This window comes from Barbus barbus, assembly GCF_936440315.1.
Source record: "Barbus barbus genome assembly, chromosome: 2".
NCBI lineage: Eukaryota > Metazoa > Chordata > Actinopteri > Cypriniformes > Cyprinidae > Barbus > Barbus barbus.
In genome coordinates this window covers 4,474,867-4,492,523 of record NC_136730.1, presented here as the reverse complement: position 1 = coordinate 4,492,523, position 17,657 = coordinate 4,474,867, and the positions used below count along the sequence as shown (strand labels likewise).

At 37.4% G+C, this 17,657-nt stretch overlaps 1 protein-coding gene across 1 annotated transcript; it reads left to right on the top strand.

Moving 5' to 3' along the window:
* Nucleotides 1-1,681: 1,681 nt before the first annotated feature.
* LOC306888631 (uncharacterized protein) lies at nucleotides 1,682-7,220 on the top strand. Its single transcript, XM_079447071.1, has 3 exons — nucleotides 1,682-1,763; nucleotides 5,954-5,989; nucleotides 6,161-7,220. Exons 1-3 carry the CDS (start codon nucleotides 1,733-1,735, stop codon nucleotides 6,448-6,450), a joined length of 357 nt encoding a protein of 118 aa, XP_079303197.1. The 5' UTR covers nucleotides 1,682-1,732; the 3' UTR covers nucleotides 6,451-7,220.
* The last annotated feature ends 10,437 nt before the right edge of the window (nucleotides 7,221-17,657 follow it).

The window sequence follows — 17,657 nt, the reverse complement described above, 5'->3', positions numbered from 1 at the left end:
GCAAGTAGAGAGAGTAGAGCATGGGACTCAGGACACAGCCCTGTGGGGCTCCTATGTTCAGAGTGATGGAGTTTGAGGTGAACTGGCCAACTTTCACCACTTGAGGTCTGCCGGTGAGGAAGTCTTGAATCCAGTCACAGAGTAGGAGTTTAGGCCGAGGTCAGTGAGTTTAGATGCCAGCTTGATGGGGACTATAGTGTTGAAAGCTGAGCTATAGTCAATGAATAGCAGCCTTACATAATTCCCATTGTTGCTGTCCATGTGTGCGAGGGAAGAGTGGAGAACGTGAGAAATGGCATCGTCCGTGGATCTGTTTGGGCGATAGGCAAACTGAAGAGGGTCCAGAGTATCAGGGATGGAGGAACAAATGTGGCTCTTTACAAGTCTCTCAAAAACCTTCATGACTATAGATGTGAGGGCAACTGGGCGATAGTCGTTCAGGCAAGAGGGTTTATTGTTCTTTGGCACAGAGATAATAATGGATTTTTTGAATGAGGTGGGAACCACGGAGGTAGCAAGGGACTCATTAAAGATAGACATGAACAAACCAGCGAGCTGATCGGCGCAGGACCTCAGAACACGGCCGGTTATCCCATCAGGTCCGGCTGCTTTCCTGACGTTCACTTTCTTTAGCGCCCTCCAAACCTCATCCTCCGACACGGTGATTACAGGATCATCGCTGCTCTGCCTGCTGCTTCCTGACGCACTGGTCGGCAGAAACGCGCCGTCGCCGTTGCCATCTAAGCGGCCGCAGAAGATGTTTAACTCGTCGGCCAGCAACGGATCTGCTCTCACCTCCGCGGAGGATTTGTTTCCGAAGTCACAGATGGTCCTCAGTCCCTGCCACATCCGTCGAGAGTCGTTGAGCTGGAAATGAGACTCAATTCTCTCTCTGTGTCTGTGTTTAGCGGCTCTTACTGCACGACGGAGAGCATAGCACGATGCTTTGTACTCGCTCGTATTCCCAGACAGAAGAGCCTCATTGTAAGCGGCAGTGCGGGTTTTAACCGCGGCACGGATTGTTCTGTCCACCCACGGTTTCTGATTGGAGAATGTCCTTATCGTTATTGTTTCTGTAGCTTGCTCGGTTAGCGTGTTTACGAAGCTTAATGCTACATCCGTGAACTCGCTGACGTCAGAAGAACTCGCCCGGAACATGTCCCAGTCGACGTCATCAAGCGCCGCCTGCAGCATAGTCTCTGAGTGGGAGGACCAGCGCGTCACTACTCTCGTTTTACTTCTGCTTTGTTCTCTGCAGCTGTTTTCCACTCGTCTTGACTGCAGCTGCCTGTCGTCTGTGTTGAAGGCAAGGATTTTGGCCGACAAACCGAGACCAGAGCTACTCAGAATCTCTCCAGAATGAACCGCACTTCAGCTGCAAAGTACAGCTGAAAGAATAACTCAAATTACATTAAAAGACCTACATTAGATATCACCTCATGACATCTAATCTTAATGTGTGCGGCTATGAGTGTGAACAAACAAAATAACAGAACAATTCTGAAAGAACGTATCTTCAAGCAGAGAAACAGAGCTCTAATGACTTGCATGCACTAAAAAAAGAAGCTCAATATCTTAGAATAGATCTGTTTTTCTTCCTATTTCTTCATTTATTTCTGTAAGGAGTTTCATCTCCTCCCTCATCTCTTCTTGAAGTGTGAAATGACTGTTTAAACAGGAAGTGTGGTTTAGATGACACCGGACAGCAGGTTATTTTTATTAATGTGTCAGTATGGGGTTCGGTGCACTGCAGCTCATCCTCCGTAAGTATTTTATTATATTCTATATCTGGGGTGCAAAACTCAGTTCCTGAAGGACCACAGTCCAGCAGTGTTTCCAACCTTGTTATCTGTAGTTCTCTAATCAACTGAAATTTGCGGAGCTGCAGACCTCCAGGAACTGAGTTTGGAGACCCTCTTCTACACTTTCTTCTGTTTTCTGTTTCTAATATGTTGTATTCAGTTGAAGAGCAATTTCATCAGGTTGTGCTGTGTGCAGGACGGTTTGTGACTTTAGTCTTACTGCTAATTCTGTTCTCTTTTTCTGGCATGTTTTGCCTTTATTATGTCAGGACAGATGAGAATTGACCGGAAGTGAAGTGTGGGGTGGGGTGCATCAGGAAAGGTCCTCGTTTCAGGATTAGCACAATAACAGCGCTGTATGTTGGCACACTGCCCACAAGGCTATCAGCGATGACTGAAAATTGTATTCTTTAAAGTATGATGTTAAAGTATTTAGAGAGCTAAGTCACACTTAAAGGGTTTGTTCACCCAAAAATGAAAATCTGCCAAACCCGTAAGACCTTCGTTCATCTTCAGAACACAAATTAAGATATTTTTGATGAAATCTGACAGCTTTCTGACCCTCAGTAGACATCGAGGGAACTGAAGCGTTGAAGAAACATAGTAAGGAAGCTAGGAGGCTATGAGGATACTTTATTTTGTGCAAAGAAAAAATAGCAATATTTAAGCATAATTTATCTTCTGTGTGAGTCTTTAATCACATTCAGGAGAGCACCACAGTGTGTGTGATGCTGCTAAAGCAGGAGTCGTTGAACCTGCATGCGCTGCACCATCTTTACAAACAGAAGAAGATGCACACTCTAGCTACATAAAACAGTATTCATAAACATGTCTGAAGATTTCGACAGAGAGGAAATTAAAGCAGTGGATGCCTTAATTATTAGAACCAGATTAAACAGACGATAAACTAAGAGAGATGGACGTTCTACATCAGAACGCCGGCTCCTGCGTCAGCAGCATCACACGCATGCACTCTCCTGAATGAGCATCAAAGACTGAGACAGAAGAGTCATAGCCAGTGTCTGCTGTGCCCTTGACAGCCACCAGAGGACACGCTTCTGCATTATTGTTTGTTTTGTTCTGGACTTCAGTTCCCATCACCCCTTGCACTGATTCTTTCATTTCCTCCTGCTGTTATTTATACCATGCTCACTTTGTCCTTGGTTGCTGCAGTATTACCCTGTTTCTGTGTGTTTATGGAGTCTGTTTTGTGGATTACCTCGTGCCAGTGTTTTTGCTCTTTGTTTTTGTAAGAATAAAGCTGCTCTTGGATCTGCTATTCTGTTTCTCAGTCATTCTGTGACAAGAAGAGAATAAATTGTTGAATAAAGTCATTATTTTTGTTTTCTTTGCACACAAAGTATTCTCGTAGCTTCATAAAATTACGGTTGAACTACTGATGTCACGTGGACTATTTTAACAATGTTCTTACTGTCTTTCTGGGTCTTGAACATGGTAGTTATGTTGCTGTCTATGAAGGGTCTCAGCTCTTGGATTTCATCAAAAATATCTTAATTTGTGTTCCAAAGAGGAATGAAGGACTTACTGAGGATGAGTTATTAATGACAGTATTTTCATTTTTGGGTGAACTATCTCTTTAAAAATGTATGAATTCCATTGCATTAGACACAACATCAAATCAAGAGCCAACAAATGATGCTCAAGCTTTTGTACTAACTTCTGTTTTCTGAGACACTTTTTCACTAAACTTTAATCAGGTTGTTTCAACATCATTTTTAGTGGATGTTTGAAGTCAGTTCTGCTCAGGTTTATAGACCAGATCTGTAGTTCATCACATTAACATGAACATGTTCCACTAATGCTTGATTATCAGAAAGACTCTGGAGTCCAGCTTGAAGATTATTATACATCATATTATCTTGTTTTATTTTGTGAAATGTTTTTTATTGAAAATTGTGCTTGTGCTATATTTCATTAAAATAAAGGCCACTAGTTTTGATATATTGCAGATATGTATATGTTGTATCAGCCTGTTTATGCTGTGAACACTAAAAGCTCTGAGGTCACTTACAGCAGTTTTCTTTTCTGCTTCACTTTCACTGAACTGAGTTTGGTTCATTTAAAATATACTTCATGTGAAAACACTTTAAGTGTCTAAATTATTTCTGGGTCTACTGTAAAATCACAATTAAGTTGATGGTACCAGCGTCAAACAGGAAGTGAGGCTGAGTGCATCTCAAACACTTTGACCTCGTTTGTTTAGGAGTTTTGTAGCTTGTTTTGTTTCAGTGAATAATCAGTGATGAGAAACATAAACCACATTACTGCATGTAACGTGTTCACAAACGTCTTAATACGAAAGTCAATTTGGTTTCACTTTATTTAATAGTCCCTTAAACTATAAGTAATGTTACACCTACATATATATAACTCTCATTAGTGTGTGAGTACAGTATAAGTAGATAGAGTCAGGGTTAGAATAAGTTTACATGTTCTTGCAAAGTTACTTATAGCCAGTAGATTATCTGTTAGGAGACTATCACTATAAAGAGTAATCAGATATTAATCAGAGCCTACTAATACTCTACTGAGAGTTTATTAACACATAAGTGCAAAGTTATTTATTGTCAACAGAAAGTTGAAAAGGGACCCTCAAAATAAAGTGTTACCGTGAATTATTGTGTACTATGATATAATTATGTCATAAGCCCTATTCAGATGGTAATTGTTTCTCAGGGGGATGTAAGTTATTTTCATCATTTACAAGAGGTAGTCAGCGATTTTATTGCTGTCCGAATCCAGAATATCATGGTTTTTCTCTCACCACCCGCGTAAAGAACAACTGCTGAATTACTTACTGTTTTTTGACGAACACCAGGGTTGTGTTGTAATTTAATTACCGTCTGAATCCACATCTCTGAGTTTACAAGATGAAAACCATTTAATATTCAGTGTTTAGTATGTTTTTGACCACTGCCGAACACCGTACGGTAATTGATGTATTCGCTGTAATTTGCAAGGCATATTTATTTCTGAAATGCTGTAAAGTATTAACAAGAACAATATTTTATAACTGCTCCCGGGGGAACAGTGCGACCGCATCAGTTACTAATGAGTCTTTATTATGGGGTAACACTTTAACGTTCAGCTGTAGTCATTTATAAGTGATTATTTAATGATGAACTAATCCTTTAAAAAACATGAGTTAATGTTCACAAATGATTATTAAGTAATATGCTAACGATTTAAAAATCTGTCGTAAGTTAATAGCATATCATGAAATAATCAAACAGATCCCAGATCACTGGAATGGCAACATTGTACTGTTATCTCACAGCGTTAAAATACTCCATGTGTGTCAGAGAAGACATCTGTCTACACCAGGCTTCCTCAAATCTGGCCCACTCCTGCAGAGTTTAGCTCTAACCCTAATCAAACACACCTGAGCTGCTCATCAGAGTCTTCAAGATCAGTAGAAAATCACAGGTAGGTGAGTTTGATCAGGGTTGGAGCTAAACTCTGCAGGAACCTGGTCTACATCCTCACCAGTCACCGCTTACAGTGCAGCACACACTACAAAGTATTCAAAACCTGTTGTGTAAACGCATCAATAAATCATTTACTAAGCTTTCTGCATCCCCTGATCTAAAGTGTTAACTACTTCAGTTGTAAATGTGTTACACATCATTTGTAGATCTTTCACCCCAGTGTGTATACACACACAACCTGTAACCGGCAGGTTTATAAAACATCTACAACTGATGAGTAGTTTATAAACAGGGGAAGCAAACAGAGGAAACAATGCAAAATTCATTTGGGACATGTATGGTTATACAAACAGAAAAAAGACAGTAAAAAAGATCTAAGAACAAAACGAGCAATGAAAATCTAAACAGACAGCACTACAGAAACTGCATCACGTTGGTTGATGAGAATATTGTGATTTGTTGTGAATCTCAGTGGTTGAAGGTGTTTCTCTGGGCAGCAGTGAATCCATCAGAGAATCGACTCTCGTATCAGTTCACCAGTCCTCTGACTTCATTGTGTGTGATGCTGACGTTGCTTATAAAAACACAGAAAGACACTTTCAGTTCATGTCAAATAAACTGAAATAGATATGTTTCAGTGATCTGCATTGTGTTGAATGAATGGATGTTTCATTATTATATTCATGTTTCTTCTGTTTTTAGTGCTGATGTCCTTCATCCACGCTGGACTCACTCAAGGTAGTGCTGCAGTACATTTGATTCATTAAACAAATGTGTGTTTTGTTGTTCTTAGATGTTTTTTACCCACAATGCAGTGTTTTTCTCACGAGGAGGTTTTGAGTTCATAACAGTGATTGATACAATGATACTGTAGGTGATCAATATTTACTCACATGTGTATTAATACAGAGAGACCAAAGCCTGTAATGAAGGTGACTCCAGATCAGCGTGTGTTCAGAGGAGAGACAGTCACTCTCACATGTTACATACAGAGAGCAGGAAACACTCAGTGGAGATACAGCTGGTTTAAAGATGGATACACTCACCATCCATTTACAACATCAACAACAGCAGAGTACAGTTTCAGAGCTGATTATGTGTCTTACAGCGGTGTTAAATACAGCTGTAGAGGAGAGAGATCAGACTCACAGAGATCAGACATCAGTGCTGCTGTTACACTGACTGTATCAGGTGAGTGATCATATTCACATCTGATTAATACTCATTTAACATCAATATTTGTTGCTCCAGGATGCATAAGTTTAGTATTGTAGCTCTGACTGATTTAACTGAACTGAATATATAGAAAATGATTTGCTAAAATAGTTACATTAACAGCAACACTGAAATAACAGCATACAGTTTATCTGTCAGTCAGATACATGAGAAAGTTGTATTTATTACTATAACCAACATTTTCTTTCAGAGAAACAGAATCATCATGTATAAACTGTCCAGTATAAATAAATATATTATGAATAGTACAATGAAATTTCAATCATTGAAAACATTCATCTTTCTTTCTTTCATTTAGTTTAGTTGTTTTAAGGGCACAGTTTTTTTCATGCACCTGTCAGGTTTGATATTTTGAGGTTTTTGGTTTTTCATAAAGTGTGTTTTTTTCAGACTAGTGGAAAGAAAACATCCTAAAGACACTGTCAAGTGTTTCTTTTATAGCACTTTATCTATTTGTGTCTATAGATTTCAATCACAATACATATTTGTAAAAGCCGTTTTCTCAAAATGAGTTTTTTTCTCCTTCACTGAGCCATAAATCTCTTCAGTAGCACTTACACACCAAACTTCAGTTTTATATCCTGAAGGTTTTACAGAGGGATTGGTTCATATATCATTTGCTTGATTATATGCAACATTTTATTCACCCCCAAAATTGTGAAAATATACCTTTTCCCGTCTGTAAACAGAAAAGTATTTTCTGAATTATGGAGTGACGAAATTATATTTTTGATTATATGTAAAAAAAAAAAAATTTGAAACTGAAATCATCCAGTCTTTAGATTTTTGTACTAGAAATGTATGCAAATTTGTGCATATTTAATTAAATAATGACTCATTTGCATATTTAAATCTGACATTTTAGAAAACTTGTAATACAAAAAATGTTTGCAAGTATCAGTGTAATCAGTCAGCTGGATAAGTAAGGCCATAACTATTAGTTATTTATTTATTTATTTATTTATTTTTTACCCTTTTGACCTGCAGTGTCTCGCCTTAAAGGAACACTCCACTTTTTTTTTTTTGGAAATAGGCTCAATTAGTGAGATTGTGTGAACTTACATCGTCGTTTATGGAACCGCTTTAGCCCGACTGATTTGTTAAGTTATTTCAAGTCAGGTTTTGGACTTTAATGCCTGCTTTTCAGAGCCGGCCCAAGGCATAAGCGAACTAAGCGGCTGCTTAGGGCCCCGTGGCCACCAGAGGGCCCCCAAGAGTAGTCTACATGAAATGACCGTTTATTTTATTTTATCTTATATTCGTGATATATGTCAATGGACAGTGGTAATTATACAAAAGTGAAATATTAAATAATTAAATATTCTATACATATAATTTTTTATTATTTCCATAGCGACGTGTCATGCAGGTACAATAATGAGCATGTTGATAATAACCTAGGACGCTGCCGTGTGGATCCGTCGGATTAACATCACGTAAATTCACTTATTTCTCCCGAAATACATGAAAGTAAGTGGTCAGTTAGCTGGCAGAAAAACAGTAAACTTTATGGTAACCTACACAATGTGTAGACTATTTGATAGGAATAAAACATGTCGTCCATTAATTGAAAGGATTATTATTGCTTTCCACAGAAATCAGCGCGTAGCCTATTTAACAAATTAAATGTATATTTTTTTCACTTAACTGAAGTGTATTTAAATGTCTGAAACCTAAAATAAACTGTATTTGGTTTAAAACACTGAACAGTTATGAAATATGAAAAGCACAGAGCGCGTCTTTCTTTTTATTTTTTTTCTGAGCTCGTCTTTCTCTGGCTCAGCCCCAGCCAAAGCGATCGCGTTTTGGGGGGGGGGGGGGGGGGGGGGGGGGATTCAACATGGCACAAATTTGTGCCACAAATCAGAGGTGCGTTTCTCAAAACCATTGTTAGCTAACTGTGGTCGTTATTTCCACTGAACTCTATTTGTAACGACAGAACTTGCGACCATAGTTGCTTTTGGGAAATGCACCCCTGGTCAGATCAGTAAAAATTGCCATAACTTTCCTGGGTATATATTTTTGTAATAACAATAAGCTTCTGTTTCATAAACTGATAACAGCTTAACATTATTTACCTCAGCCTACATTTTGCGTCTTTGCTATTATATTCCAATATCATTATGCCTCAATTAGCTAGATATAAATTAAGAGTTGTTGTTTTATATTTACAGATGCTCTCTGTTGTGTTTAATATTTATTATAAAAAGTATGACTTGTAATAAAAGTACAACTTCGATTAATATTTATGTTGTTAAAATAACATTCTGTTCTGTAAATGCATTGTCTGCTGGTTTATTTAGCTACTTTTCAGCACATTAAGTATGCCACTTAATACTTTACCCCCGGTTTCTTGTTTCACAGACAAGGCTTAAGCCTATTCCTAGACTAAAATGTAAATCTGAGCTATTTCAACTGAAAGAAACTTGCACTGACTGATCTTAAAACATGTCAGTGCTTTTGTTTTGTCTTATGATGAACACCAGTAATGGTTTTTTTTCTAAGGCATGTTTATAAACATCACTTAAATGTCCTAATTGAACTATGGTTTAATCCTGGCTTAATCCTGGTTTAGTCTGCCTGTGAAACTTTGACCTAAGACTTTGAATGTTGAAGTGAAAATTAACACTTGACCACTGTTGTAAGTAGGGATGGGTATCGTTAAGGTTTTAACGGTATTACTACTCTTATCGATACTGCTTATCGATCCGGTACCTTAACGGTATTCTTATCGGTACTTTTTGTTTTACTTTGTTCATATTCTTACAGTATCTTATCTTATGTATATAAAACACTAAAAATGCCTGCACTTCATCAATTTGTAAATGCACCAGTGTGCAGGTATTTTTAGTGTTTTATATACATAAGATAAGATACAGTAACAACATGAACAAAGAAACAAAGTAAAACAAACTGACAAATACAATAAAACAAACACACAAACGAAATGAAATAAACAGTGCTTTCATTTTTCCATGAAGGTCTACTAATATTAATGTTCAGGTAAGTAATAGTTACAAAAGTAATCAAATGTAAATGAGCACTGCATAGTTTTCACTGTATGAACTGATAGATTTATGTTTATTAAAGCTATAACGTTGTTCAGATTAAGAGCTGTGGGTGATTTTCTCTTTGCATTTTGTTCTTTGACTAACATTGATGGCTCAAGCTGTCTGACACTTTAAGACAATATACTGACACGCATCGGATTTTCTCCCAACTGTTCTCGTCCACTTAAAACAAAAGTGAAGACTCTCATAACCGGCCATTTTGACACATTGTGTGTGTATTTTTTGGCATATTTGTGTGTGTTATTTCGACGCGCCCGAAGCTCAAAGTGTACTTTGCTTGTCCGTTTTGGAGCACGCCGCCGCGCAGGCACACGCGCGCACACACATTTCAGCCTGGGGAACAGCAGATTGTACTTTCAACGTTTTACTATCAAATATGTCCTGCAATGTAGCAACAGTAAAGACGGCATTTTATAACAATCACTGATTGAGCTGATTCAGATGTTAAGTTTTGGTTCGGAGGAACGAATCCGCGCCGCTATGAGGGAGTTGTGCTAGAAGAAATGCGGCTATAATCCTTGGAAGCCAAAATCGAAAAAAAAAAATACTTAGCTTAATATAATAGCCACAGGCCTAAAGTGTGAGCAGATGTTTGAATAGTTGGTTCTCTCTTCTATCATAATTAAACAGGACTTTCATGTTGCGTGTGTTGAAGCTCCTCCGCGTGAGCGCGATCTGGCTTCTGAATTGCGCATAGCAAAAATGCATCATAGACAAATGTTTGAATATTATTGCACATAAAAACAGCTGGCGACATTATATATATATATATATATATATATATATATATATATATAGAGAGAGAGAGAGAGAGAGAGAGAGAGAGAGAAAGAGAGAGAGAGAGGGGGAGAGAGAGAGCAACAATGTGTGTTTTCTTAACTTCTCCAATACCGACAGAAGTACCGATAACGTCAGAGCTTATCGATACTCCGGTCTTTCATAATTTAGCCCCGAGACCGATTAAATACCGAGTTTCGGTACCCATCCCTAGTTGTAAGTTTGCAACTATTACAATTATAAATCGCAGAAGGGTAAAAACATGCAGTATGATGTAAAAGGAAAGGGAAGTGGTGTGTGGCCAAGTTTGGGGACCCATACTCTGAATGTGTGCTCTGCATTTAACCCATCCAAGTGTACACACAGTAGTGAACACACACCCGGAGCAGTGGGCAGCTAATGCTGCAGCGCCCGGGGAGCAGTTGGGGGTCCGGTGCCTTGCTCAAGGGTCTCACCTCAGTCGTGGTATTGAAGGTGGAGAGAGTGTTGAGTATTCACTCTCACCCCCTACAATCCCTGCCGGACCCGAGACTCAAACCCACGACCTTCAGGTTATAAGGCCAACTCTCTATCCATTAGGCCACAGCTGCCCCCTAAGCAACACAGCTACAACAAACACTGATAATGGGTGTGTTAGATTTATAGTGTGTGAATAATCAAGCTTTGACAATAACCAGTCATATTGGTGGCACCAAGGGGCCCCCAAATAAAATTCTGCTTAGGGCCCCATAAAGGCTTGGGCCGGCCCTGGACTTAGCATAGATCATTGAAATCAATAAATTAATATACTGTATATATATATATATATCTTTAAGCCTTGTGCACTGTTCGTTTGGGAATTACACTCATACTGTTTGGGGTCTTTTTTTACTCAGTTTATTAATGTTTTTACTCCATATTTGTGGAGTTTTTGGAGGATTTATAATATATTTTTAAATTTAAATAAACTGTGTTTTTTATGTAAAATTCACTTTATAAAAGACCCACATTCCTAATTTTAATTCATGAGGATAACATGGCCAATGTGCCACAGTTTAATGCCAAGTTGCTTCCATCTATTTGAAAACAAACACTTTTAAAAAAAATAAAAAACATGAAATTTTAACAACACCCACCAGATTATGGAGGACCAAACCTGCAAAAACAGTAAATAAATAAATATGCAAATAAATATTATTTATTGTTTTTGCAGGTTTGGTCCTCCATACCAGACGGCTCTAGAGCATTACTCAATGACTCATTTTGCCATTTCCAGATGTAGATCTCACGTTTTTTTTTTTTTTTACAACTAAAAACAGATCCAAAACTAAAAGCTAAAAGTTTATAAATACTACCTATACACATTTTAAAAATAAAGAAATTAAATAAAAATGATAAATGCATGCAACAAATTTTCAAAACTTAACATTTAAATGAAAAGCAAAATATAAAGCTAAAAACAATCGAAAATATTAAAGAACAAAAGGTATAATATAGTATAGTATAATAATGATTCTAATATAACTTCACTAATAATGACTTCACGACAACTGCCGCGGTAAACTAAGCTTTTATATATATATATATATATATATATATATATATATATATACCTGTCTAACAAAATACTAATTGAATTCAGCTGAACACACTTTCCTTATTTTTTCACAACAAATGTCCAAGCAAGCAGACAATGATAAGATACACGAGACAGAACGAGACCAAACGGGGTATCAGCACGTCTCCACACAGTAAATATTATTATTTGACAAATTATGTAAGAGAGCCACTCATGTCATGTCAATGTTTAATTTATTATGAGTGGGTTTTATGGGTTTGGGGGTCGTGGGGTGGGGTAGGGGGTCGTGTGTGTTTTTCCTCCTTCGTGGGTGTGCTGTGGTGTCACCCCTTCAGATTTTGTGTGTTGTCTGCATTGTAACTGATATTTTTGACAAATTATGTAACAAAAACTCAATATTTTTATAGCCTTCAATTGATGTCTATGGGTGATTTTTGGGGATGAGGTGTTTGTGGGGTGTGTGTGTGTGTGTGTGTGTGTGTGTGTGCGAGCGTAATCGTTATGAATGTGTGAAGGGTTGCCACTTCATTTTCATATATTTTGTGGCCTGCATTGTGGTGGATTCATTGTTTTATTTGAGAAATTAAAAAGTAAAGTATCGATTGCATCATTTCCTCATTTATTTCAATGTGGGGTCTCCAGAGACCCCAAACATGACGAGTGACTTTTTTTCACACTAACATACAACCAGATATCAATCCAGTATTTTTTTTTTTTTATTTGTAGAGCTGCAAAGTGTTGACAAAAGTACAAAGTCTCAAGCCATTTAGATAAAAGAAACAGTTTTTTTTTAATTCAGCAAACATAATTTGGGGTCAAAAAAGACCCCAAACAGTGCACAAGGGTTTTAATTAGAGTCTTTCTTAAAACATATTCACAAATCTGCTGAGACCCATTTTTACTAAGAATGAAACTAAACTCTGCAGAGCTGCAGCTCCTGGTTAAAGTGAACTAAATGAAATAAACTGGAGAAATCCAGCATACGTCACCAAAGAGAAGTCTGTCGTTTCACTGGATGCATGCATGAATCAATTGTTCAGTTCTGTCAAACATTTACAAAATTTCAAGGAAAGAGCTGTTTGAGTCACTATGTTTTTGTCTTTCTTCACAGATTTACCCAGATCTACTCTGACTGTGACTCCAGACAGTCCTGTATTCACTGGAGAGACACTCAATCTGACCTGTGTAATTGAGACTTACAGTGACTGGAGATATGAGTGGTATAAAGACAGTGTAATGTTACAGCCATCTGATGGTTACACTGTAAACAGAGACACTCTCACTATCAGAGGAGCTACTGAGTCTGATCAGGGTCAGTACTGGTGTAGAGGACAGATAAGATCAGTCTCATCACAATCAAGCTCTGTTTCTCTCACTGTGAAAGGTGAGTTTAATACCATTGTCCTCATAAACTCTCTGTGCTACATATTTGATCATTTATTCAGAGACATTTACGCTGAATCTACAAACTCCTGAAGTTCTGAGTGTAATATATAAAACATTAAGTTACAGCAAACAAAAATAACACACTTGTTCACAGTAAGTCTGATGATTGTTTCAGATGATCTGATGTTGAATCACATTAAACCTGCAGTGATTGTTCAGACGGAGGAGAGACTCACTTTCTTCTCCACATCTCTCCTCTTTAACATCAGTGTCACACAAACACAGGAACTCAGATCAGATCAAGTTTCTGACTAGATCACTGATAGACCTCTGTCTTCTTTCTTTACAGATTTACCCAGATCTACTCTGACTGTGACTCCAGACAGTCCTGTATTCACTGGAGAGACAGTCAATCTGAAGTGTGTGATTGAGTCTCACAGTGACTGGAGACAGAGAAATGGCCTGACATACTGGAGATATGACTGGACACCTGAGTGGAGATATGAGTGGTATAAAGACAGAGTAATGTTACAGTCGTCTGATGGTTACACTGTAAACAGAGACACTCTCACTATCAGAGGAGCTACTGAGTCTGATCAGGGTCAGTACTGGTGTAGAGGACAGAGAGATAAAAGACCACAATCATCACAATCAAGCTCTGTTTCTCTCTCTGTGAAAGGTAAGATTAATATAATCCTGGAAATCCTGTATAATTCAACCAATCCAACGACGACTTCGACACCTGAAGTGTTTCCAGATAAGTGTGTCATCAGACGTTTAGCCAACGGTCCGTGGGCGTCTGAGGCTGAGACTAGGTGCTGCCAAACAGAGATAATATCATTTGTGCCGGTTTTCATCAGGAAACTTCTCTGGCAATGATTTTGAGTGGATCAATATCTATCAAGCTTAATGCTTTATCATTATTATTATTATTATTATTATATGCTTAAAACGCTGATTCTTTCATGAATGAAACAAGGTGTTTAAATAAATTAGACTTTGAGCTCCACTTTATAAGGTTCAATCGATGATCAATGCGTCACCTGTGATGTTTCAATTCAATGGGAAAAGCAACATTTAGCTTCTCTCCTGAGGCCACAAGAGGGTGAATCGAGCAAAATATCTCTAACAGAGTGGTGGAACTATGACGTCACTTTGTAGTCAAAAACCCAGAAGCGAGTTAGCATTTTAAACAATTATTTAAAATAATTTAAAAAATAATTAAGTCGCTTCAACAACTAGAAACAAAACAGCATCATGAATGTGTAGCTTAATACAAAGCATCAAAAACCAATCACAAAGAGTGCTTTTGTTCATTTAAAAACATGAGATGAAGCGGGATGAAAAAACGCCATAAATTCTCGAGACATGTTTTATTAAAAGTTGAACTTACATTAATTTTACATGGCTTTTTAAACATGCAACTTAATAAATATGTGCTGTGTGTGAACGGCTTGGTTTCAGTTTAGCCGTAGATCTTCTCTGTGTTGATGTTCTCTTGTTCAGCAATATTTTGAACGAGCAGTGCCACATCTAGTGGGTTCAACTGGATAGGCTAACAAAAGCATTAAAATGCATATCTTGTATGCCACTGATAAGGCTGCCTGACGCACACCTAACATTCAAAGTTTTTGCATTCAAATGTGGATTTTGAAAATCGACAAATATTCGAAATTCAATTTTTTATTTGACAGCCCTATGTTTTCCATCAAAACATTCAAAATATAGATATAAATGGTAATTTTGTAACCTCTCTGCATTTAGTCTCTGATTTGAATGCTCTGTTGGAAGGATCTTGTTGCAAGTCAGGGCTTGAAAACAAAAAAAAATGTCAATCGGTTCACTCCGAGCAGAATCGATATTTTAACGTTTCCGTTCCTGCGTTCCTCTGTATTATTACCGTTCCGAAACCGGTTTGAGTAGAAAAAATAACGGTTAATACCGTTATTTTTAAAATTGTCTTTGCCTATAATAATAATAATAATAATAAAGAACTGTGTTTTATTTACACAAAAAGAAAAATAAATAAAAAAAGAAAGAAATACAGAAAGAGATGGTATCTTAACCCGCTGCGCTAATAGGCACTACAGCAGGGGTTCTCAAAGTCTACATTCAAATCTGAAGGTCCAAATCTGAATTTTCATCAGTGTCAAAGGTCCGGAACAATTGGTTATTACAAAACGTGTTTTTAATAAACATACATAACATATGACAAATAAACACTCATTTAAAAAAAAAAAGGTTCCCTTTGCATTCAAAATACTTTAATAACAAGTGCAAAAGTGGCAAAACAATTAATTTAAGTGTCAGCAGTAGAAGTCGACCTATAATGTTTTTTCTCTGGCCAATGCCGATATTTAGAAATCAGGGCAGCCTATGGCCGATATATGATGCTGATTTTTTGGGCCGATTTTCTCTTTTTTTCCCTTTATATCAAAAGAGAGTTTGCGTAAATGGTTATTGCAGGGCACAAGATAGTAAGAGTAGTAGTAGTAGCCTAATTCATAGTAATAATACATGGCTCAAAACTTAAGCACCTTCTCAAAACAGTTCTGAAGCATGCTTTTTTGTTTATGTTTGCTGACAGACACCAGTGTTTCCCGCAGACTAGCAAATGCAAGTTGATTCTCTGCCAGCAGGAGGCGCTGTTGGAGCGTCATATATAGCTGTTTCCCCGGTAACGACTGTAATCAAATAAGCGCTACTTTATCAGCCATTACAGGAAAGACCAAATGAAAACTGGCATCAAAGCTTTTCTGAAGAAAACGGACGGTTCTTTTAAAAGATACATTCATATAAAAACACCCGCGCAGCATTTTATTTTTGAAACGCGCAGTGCTCAGTTTATTCAACGAAGTATACGCCTTTTGGAAAATCTATTTGTAGCGGTCAGTTTTGATATTGTGACAAGCCGCCACAAATAAATGTATACACTGGGCACTGCTATAAGACAAACTGCCATAATATAAGTGATAGCAAAACAAAACAAAAAAATTAAAATATTAGCGGTGAAATGTCGCCCGATTACGTCAAACGTCATACGCTCACTGGATGTCATGATGACAACAAATGTCATGAAGGAAAAGTTTCAATATCTCGCCTGCAATTTCGGACCTTCTCCAAAAGACATAAAAAAATAAGAATAAATAAACAAATGATTTACAAGTTTAACGTGTGTTTATCAAAGTAGGAAATATAATTAGTGTTCTTGAAATATGAAATAGAAGCGGGTCCGGATTGAATTCCCTCCGGGTCCAGATCCGGAGTTCGGACTTTGAGAAGCACTGCTATACAGCATCATCTTTTCTAGATTTTTACATTTCTAAATGTAGGCTACTAAACAAAATAAAAAAATCTATTAATGCTTTAAAGACATTAAAGAATTTTTTAAAGATGTTTGCTGCAAATTGTAAAAAAAACAAAGGCTAAGCCTGCATTTTATTAGCCTATTATTCAGAAATGATGTAGGCTAAAATGCCGGTAAATCCAAAATGTTTACAAACATTATAAACACTAGGGATGTGCGCTACTACTAATTTGACTGGCGTTTAAACAGAAGTTTTGTAGTCGACTAGTCTAAAAGCTAGAAACCCCCAAAAAATGGCAAAAAAAGTGCGTGTGTCTATATAACAGCCTACACTTGAAATACTTAAATCTTTGAATCACACTGTCAAATCCCTCAATTAATTCTGCTAAAAATAGGTCATGATTATGCTTGCCTCGCGTTATCATCATTTAATATTAGGCGGTCGTTAAACAGAAAAAAATAAAGAGCATACACTCAACAGAGCCCTGCACGGCCCTCAAATTTAGGCCCTAGCCCGGCCCTGGCCCGAGACGCTCAGGCTAGGCCCGGCCCACATCCGACAGCTTATTATGTGAGACACCAATGTGTCCCTGAGCAAGACACTTAACCCCTAGTTGCTCCAGAGGCGTGCGACCTCTGACATATATAGCAATTGTAAGTCGCTTTGGATAAAAGCGTCAGCTAAATGAATAAATGTAAATGTATCAGAATTTCCGACCCAAGACCTTTTTTCCCCCTTCTCCTAAAACAGTTTATACTACTGTTTCGGCTATTAAAGTAGTTCCGTTTTGTGTGTAATGGCAAAATTATTATATTTCGTTTTGTTTTTTTATTAAGTTAATTTAGAAAAACGTTGGGAGCATTTTTGTTCATTAAATAGCCTATACGTTTTTTAGTTTTTTAAAGTAACGACCTAGCGGCCAGCGGCATGAGCTGATCATAGCCTATGTTTGATCAATTTAGCCTTCTCATATCATCACGACTTGCCTAAAATAAAATCTATAGATATACTAAAACAGTTCAATATAACAATGTTTAAACGTTAAACCTGCTATAATAATAATGTGCGCT

Bases quoted from the DNA above. Each gene is read 5' to 3' on its own strand.
- LOC306888631 (XM_079447071.1), top strand. From the start codon at position 1,733: ATGGGGTTCGGTGCACTGCAGCTCATCCTCC. The intron at 1,764-5,953 runs GTAAGTATTTTA...TTCTGTTTTTAG, and splicing joins TGCACTGCAGCTCATCCTCC to TGCTGATGTCCTTCATCCAC. The intron at 5,990-6,160 runs GTAGTGCTGCAG...GTATTAATACAG, and splicing joins CCACGCTGGACTCACTCAAG to AGAGACCAAAGCCTGTAATG.